Source organism: Antrostomus carolinensis, unplaced genomic scaffold, assembly GCF_000700745.2.
Source record: "Antrostomus carolinensis isolate BGI_N321 unplaced genomic scaffold, ASM70074v2 scaffold7776, whole genome shotgun sequence".
Taxonomy (NCBI): domain Eukaryota; kingdom Metazoa; phylum Chordata; class Aves; order Caprimulgiformes; family Caprimulgidae; genus Antrostomus; species Antrostomus carolinensis.
Window position 1 is genome coordinate 39,999 of NW_010323856.1, and position 7,415 is coordinate 47,413.

The 7,415-nt window shown below is 44.0% G+C and overlaps 1 protein-coding gene across 1 annotated transcript; it reads right to left on the bottom strand.

The window, feature by feature from the left end:
• Positions 1-1,990: 1,990 nt before the first annotated feature.
• On the bottom strand, positions 1,991-7,207 carry DONSON (DNA replication fork stabilization factor DONSON; the record flags this gene model as incomplete). The annotated part of the gene is made up of 9 exons (XM_010170708.1): positions 1,991-2,128; positions 2,414-2,629; positions 3,473-3,671; positions 4,635-4,736; positions 4,854-4,977; positions 5,071-5,249; positions 5,765-5,943; positions 6,322-6,525; positions 7,127-7,207. Coding segments are annotated over 9 exons (1,422 nt in total), but the record flags the coding sequence as incomplete, so codon positions are not given.
• Positions 7,208-7,415: the final 208 nt, after the last annotated feature.

Here is a 7,415-nt window from a genome sequence, read left to right on the forward strand (position 1 = left end):
GGTAGCTCATAGGGAAGGTTCACTGGATCCACTGATGCTTCAAGAACACCACTGGATCCCAGAGCTCTAAGCAACTTACTGGCCAAGCTGTGCCTTAAAACCAACAGACAGTTCACAGTACAAGAAGAAGCTACAGCTAATTCTTTGCTGTGATAAAGAATTTTTGAAATTACACAGTTCTAGACTACGAGATTGTAACTGCAATTAAATTTTTTTAAACTACTGTGAGCTATTAATTGGCATTAGTTTCTGTCCATAACTTTCAACATGGTAGAGGTGAAAATACAAACTGAAATTTATAGTAATGAGTGTATTTCCTAGAAACAGATACGCTTAAGTCCACATACTAGACTGGTTATTGGCCTGATTAAAATTGCTGTTGATGACCCCTGTGGTGCTGGGCTAAGGTTCGTTCACAGGCTGCCAAGCCCTGTAGCAGAGGCTGTGACTGATGGAGGCACCGAGTTCCCTGTTACTGTCTTAAAAAGCAACTGGAAATGAAAGTGTAGTTAACATACCAGCCACTTCAGAAACCCACTCTTCTGCTGATCTCCCCAGTGCTGTTAGCACTGGATTTTCATGCTTGGTGTCTGATACTCATCAAAAGCTTTTGAAAAGTTAAGTAATTTGCTTCTGAGTTAGTTAGGGAGAAGTGTAAAGATTAATTAAAGTTGGATTGTACTACCCTGAACTCCACCAGAAACAGAGTATTTAACATTATCAGAGTATTTAATAGTCTAAGGTGCCTTTTTCCGTCGTAAGAGGGGCTTTCCCTTCATCTAGGTTTTCTAGGTGTTCTCTTGTTCAGTGCACTACCAGGCTGACACTGTCACGCTAGTAACTGTAAAGTAAATGTAAACGTAAAAGTATTCCAGTGTAACTATATACACCTTGTGTGTGTTCTTGGGGCAGGGTGCTTCACGTGGTGTCCATGTAAAGTCACTGGAAGCTTTCATCATGCCTGAGTCTGCAGTAACTGTAATACTCACATTTACAAGCTTATAGGTTCTTTCCTCAAGTGAGGCCTGGCTCCATGCTGACATTAGGGTTTCAGAATCGCAGCTTCTCAGGGGGTGAGCAGCATGGCACTGTGCTAAAGCTGAGGGTAGCTGACCACAGGGCATGAGCATTGCGATATTTTCTGTGCCCAGCTGCATGGGAAAGCTGGCTGGAGCGCACAGGGATGATGGTATTCTACATCCTGCTCTTCAGAGTTTGTGTGCTCTGCTGCAGGAATCAGCTGTGTAAAAAGTGACATCTGTGTCTGCACAAGAACAGCTCTGACTACCTGCAGTGAAACAGAGTGCATTAAACCTGGGAACAGCCCCTGCTAGTGCTGTGAGCACACGGCACCGCTGCGTTACTGCTGCAGCTTCTTCCAAAGTTACTGTTTGTACAAATTGCTTCTTACAGGTCTGGCTCATTTTAATGTAAGAGGGTGTGGGAATAGGAGAGCTCTGCCAAAGAGTTCTGAGGAATCTTAGCCTTGTAATCTGGTTCTGCTGCAGCCAGAAAGAGCTATGTGCTCTGTCTTGGCGGAGTTCAGAGCTGACTCTAAACCATGAGGTGTAACATATCAGGTGTAGTTATCGAGCTCCTGGCAAGGTGCTGTAAGCAGTCTTGGAAGAGGTTTTGCCAAGAACTCCACCCCTGCAAAATGGTTATGAGTTAGTGCACAGAGCAGTAGCAGAAAGTCTGTACTCAGAATAGAATCTGCAGGTGCATGAAGAATACAGACCTTCCACCTGCAATTCAGACTAATAAAATAGATAATTTTATTTTAAAAAGGCTTTCTAAAATACAGAAGGAGATGTCCAAGGCCTTTTCCTTCAAAAGTCCTTTGAAGTGTTTTATGATGGGTGATGTGCAATAGTTGTCTGTGATGTTCAACTAGATCAATTCCCTCCCAGTACTGCACAGGTGCTGCCCGCGTAGCCCCAAATGAAGTACAGCACCTGCGCAGTCTCCATTCCCTGGGGAGCTGGCAGACCTAGGACTTCCAGGTGTAAGCATAATCCTTCAGCTCCAGAAAGCGGATGGAAGATTTTCCCAGTACTGGACACTGACTCAGTTGATCCAAAGTCTTAGGATGCAGTCCACACGTAGGAAGACCTTTACATATGGTTTCCTGTGGAAATTTACATGAAGAGGAGAGAGGCACAGAAAAGGTATTTGAGATACCTGCAGTTTTTACTGTTCACTTGTGTCCCTCTGGGGCACTCCTGAAAAGCTCGTGTTCAGATCACTCAATATCTGAGGGAAGGACAAGCTGCAAGGACTGCCAGATGGTGATCACCAGTAATCGGGTGTAAACCCACGTACTAAGGGAAAGTTTTGTGTCACTCAGTGTCCTATCATTTGTAATAAATATACTATTCCTAACAGGAAAGACTGTCTCTTCTCATTTCCTTACCTTATTTAAGGCAGGGCTTGCATTGCCAACATGAGTGTTAAAGACAGCAGTGGGCTCGTGTGTATATAACACAGCCGAGAACGCTCCCCTCTGCGCCGACCTGAGCAGCGTGGCCAGCGAATGCAGGGAATGAGGCATGACGGGGCCTACGATCTCCAAGCTGAAGACATCCTCATATGCCAAGTGAACCCTGGCTTTGGCATTTATACTTCGAGCCTGAAGACAAGAGCACAGAGGATTAGTTTTTGACACACCAGATAAAGTCATAATTTTCATCTCCTTTAATACTGCAGTGCCATTAAAAATTCAAAACACTTAATTGTCAACTCGCTGTTCACTACAGGAGTGTTGTGATGGTTTTACTGTCTTTGTAACATGTCCTCAAAACATACCAGCTACAACACACAGGAATGCTACGCAGTATGAAGACAGTTAACTGCAGAACAACAGTGTGACCTACTCTGGTGGAAGAGGGCCGCACTACCTGTAGCAATAGCATGTCCTTTAGTACCCACCACTTCCAGTAACAGATCATGAGCTACAGTGATAGTCTGAGGCACTGTAAGGTCTCAGCAGAGTCTTTCAAGAACCATTTAGTATCTTATGATGTATTGGGTGTTGCAGAACGGAAGCACAGGGAGGGATTTCAGTTTAGCAGCACAGATCTGCATGGATGGAGATGACTGAGGAGGCAGTCTGTACTGCAGATTAATGCTAACTCGGGCTATAGCAACACAAACTACTCTGCTGTACCTGAAGGAGACTGTATACAAAGTCAATGTCTGATCTTCTGCATGAATCATAGAATGGTTTGGGTTGGAAGGGACCTTAAAGATCATCCAGTTCCAACCCCCCTGCCATCAGCGGGGACACCTTCCACTAGACCAGGTTGCTCAAAGCCTCATCCAGCCTGGCCTGGAACACTTCCAGGGAGGGGGCAGCCACAGCTTCTCTGGGCAACCTGTGCCAGTGTCTGACCACCCTCACAGGAAAGAACTTCTTCTTAAATAAACAATTTTATTTTCTTCATTGGAAAACAAAGACAGTTGTGTTACTCACTTTGAGTGTCTGCATTGTTCCACCTCGGAAAGCAACAGGGGACAACAAAGTTGGTGGAAGCCCTGCTTGTGGGCCCGCAACAGCCACTAGGCTCTTACAGTTTATCAAGAAGTTCAGCAAGGTGAATGTGTTTGTTCCTTTCACTAATGCAAGGGATTCAGGTTTGTGATCCATCTGCACCTCATGCTTCTCCTTACGGCTGTATTGACTGGAGTCAAAGGAAAACCATAAAGAAGTGACAAGCATCAATGCACCAAAGGAAGAACCAGAGCAGTACAGCTCCAGAAGAACCCTCCCACACCCCTCTGACCAGGCAAGTCATTTAAACAAACAAACAAACAAAAAACCACCAAGCTTTACACTGATCCAGATTTGTTCTTCAAATGTTAAGCAGCATCTTAAAACTGACTTCTCATTTCATTTATTAAATTTGTGAGATATATAAAAAGCAATTTCCAGGTCCAGCGTCTTAGAGCTGGCAAGTCACGTTCACTGAATACCTATGAAGTCAGCAACTCCCAGTTTTCCTGTGAATTTTGCTTCGAAGCAAACATAAGAACATAAGCGTTTAGAGTTCAGACCAGGACTCTGCTTCAGAAGTGTGTCCCCTGACTGTCCCCAGTTACAGTGCATTGCTGTGGGGCAGTCTCGGGAAGCTGAAACGAGAGTCCTCTGGGGCGAAAGGCAGCAGAAGCTGCGTTGGGCAGCGCAAGTACAAATGGAATTAGAGGGAGACCAAGTTAATTGGTCCCTCTGAAACACATACTGGTTCTCAGCAACAGCTGTTCCGGTCTACAGCCATGTCCCAACTCTGCCACATTACTCCATGTGTAAACCTAGCCTACATGAACATACACCCAAAAATCTAGTATTTCCAGTGAACCTGTATGTGAGGTGACACAATTAGTTTGTGATCTAACAGATGGATCTTACAAAGTTCCATTAACAAGTCACAATGGCTTTTCCTTCAAGAAAAGGTGCATCTAGAACTCCCTGTCATACAGAAACTCAAAGAGACACGCAGGGTCTCTTAATATGCCATAGTGTGAGGATTAATATTTGGAAATAAGTTCTCAAAAGCTTTTATAAAACTTAGATCTATACCACAAAAAGGTAACACCTGCAGGGTTTTCCAGTGACATGGTGTGCAAGAAAAGGATACAGTTTAATAGAAATAGCACCTGGTTTCTTAACCTTGTCTTGGACTCCCATCTCCTCAAGCCAAGAGAAACTTTCATCATCATCATCACTTGGAGCTGGTTCCCTGGAAAGCACAGAATCAGTGTTAGGAGGCCAATACTTCTATGAAGGTTTTCCAAATGGAATATCCAGGAGTCTGTAGATGCACCTGAATTCTAGCATTGTAGAAGATATTACATACTCTCCATCTCCCGTGCTGTCGCCCACTTCAAGGCTGTTAGCAACTTCTGCTTCCAAATTAACTTCAGAGTTTTTCTGTTTTCTGGTTCTACTTTCTTCTACCAAAGGTAAAGAAAACTCTATGCCTTGAACAGAAAAGACAGCAATGAATTGTTTTGTAACACAGCTAATGTATTTTATCAGTTATTCAAGTCCTAGTTGGACTGGTTTCACCTTACCTTCATTTCTCATGGCTTCCCTTAAACCTCTGGTTGTGGGAGAAATTACAGCTGTGATAACGTCACTTCCTGCAAGACCAGCTGCACGGAACAGGACAGTAAACTGGTAGGTACATACATAGAAGTAGGGACACAGTTTGGCTTTGAGCAGATTGTACAGAGAAGTAAAGCTGACAGACCTGCAAAGGAGAATAAAACAATCCTGTAACTGAAGTTACTTCTTTGCTATTGACACCTCACACTGGATTTGGCTGGGTGTTACTGATGTGCATGTACTCTGCAGAGGTTTGAGAGCACAGTGAATGATTAGTCAGATTTTTCAGACATGCTCAACATCTAGGAAGCTGCACTCCTCTGAAACGCAGCCTGTCTGTGAGGGCTGTGCTCTTCCACCATACTTGCTTTCTAGCATGTGGAGTTTACATGAAGCATCAAAGGCAACTTGCTAACAGGACTGACTGAATTCTACCCAAATCAATAACTAGGATTGGAGAGGGGCATTTTAAAAAAGAAAGTAGCTTTAGTCTTTTAAACTTATTTCCCTAGCCTAGTCCTCAAAATAATGAGCATTCTATAGCTGGGAGAAAAAAAAAAATCAAAAAGCTTTTTCATTCAAATGGACAGAACTTATGCATTAATTAAAATCCCATTGTCTTAATGGTACTAAAGACATCAATTGTTTGGTTCTACTTACCAGTCACTCATTAGTACTTGTTGCAAGGCTTCATCCTGTGACCAAGGACTGGCCTTTCCAGCTATTCTTCTATCTGCTCCAATCCGAGGGAACAGCTGCAGCCACGGCAGTGAAGGGTGAAGCCAGTAAACGAGGCTTTGCTGAAAGGCACAACGCAGTTCTGTGGACAGTTTTGGTTCCTAGGTATCAAAAAGTGTTTCATGAGGACAGTAACACTTTACTTAAGGCAGCATTGCAAGTAATGGGTTAAAAAATAATACACTAAATACTAAAAAAAAAATTCCCAGGCTTGTGAATAAGCCAGACTGACGAAAGATGGGCAGCAACTGGCAACTGCTCCACAGCTGAAGTTAAACAACCACTCGCTTATCACTGTTTGCCACTGTGGGTACAAGCCATGGATGGAATTATATTGTCTAAATGAGCCTTATTCTTAATGCAAGTAAGATCAGAACAAGACACAATCAAACCTTCACTGCCAGCATATTTAAGGAAAGATGCAAAGGTACATTCTGCCTTCTAAAGCTGGAGCTCTGAGCTACCGTCTGGGGTATTACCTGTATGCTCTGTGGCAGGTTTGTTTCTGTAGCTCTACAATGCTGAGCAAATCCTTGAGCTTCCTCATGTGCTTTTAAATGTTCTGCCCAGGTAAAAGGTTGGGAAGACGTAAATAAAAGTCGTGTTTTAATACTCCAGTCTGCAGGGAATTCATGTCTTGGTGAGGAGGGAACTTCAGGTACAGCAACAGGTAAATGAAGGTCCTTACAAAACAGAAATAGCATCAGTTAACCCACGGAAAAATAAAAATTCCCAACAAAACAACCCACAACTATGTAGCCACGTATTTATATTTTAGCATGGCTAGGTCTCCTCTCATGTTGATTTAATACACCTTTCCTGGCAGGCAGACCAGACACTGGACTAGGCAGGGCTACAGCTATTACATGTAACATCATAAGTTTAGTAGCCTACAAGAAGACAAGTTAAACCTGTTATGTCCTGCATGTTTTTGTCCAATTCAGGTTCAGAAACTTAAACTAACTTAGCAGAATGGAAAAATGACCTCTCAAAAAGAACAAACTGTCCTAAGAGCGAGTAAACACGGTAATAAAACTGCCAGAAGACAACAACCTCTGTCAACAAGAACAACAACAGTAGAAATGTCAGGCAGAGGCTGGCTTTTCAGAGACGGTCACTGTAACAGTAACGTCAAGGCAACTGCAGAAATTTGCATGAAGGCTGACATCTTAGTACATTCTATACAGAGATGGAGCATCGAGTAGTAAGTCAAACAGTGCCAGCGTTTTTTGTGAACCGAGAACAGCTGGAAACGCTTCAGGAGCGGTACGTGCTCTTTCGTACATCGGCTAGGGAGAGGATGTCGGCTCTCTCGGAGGGCTCTGCTCTCCTGCCGGGCTCATCTTCACAAGCAGGCTCCAAAAGCTGAAGAAAAAAAGAGTGTAAGATGCAGCACAGAATAGGAACCGGGTTTATAATTAAAAAAAAGCCCCTTTCAGTGAGATTTCAAGAGCGACACCGAGCACGCACTCGCTGCAAACATCCGCCCAGCGCAGCGGGTTCCGCTCGGTTCCGCCCCGCTCCGCGCACAACGCCGGGCCCGCCCCAGGCTCGGGACTGGGCTCCTCAGGGG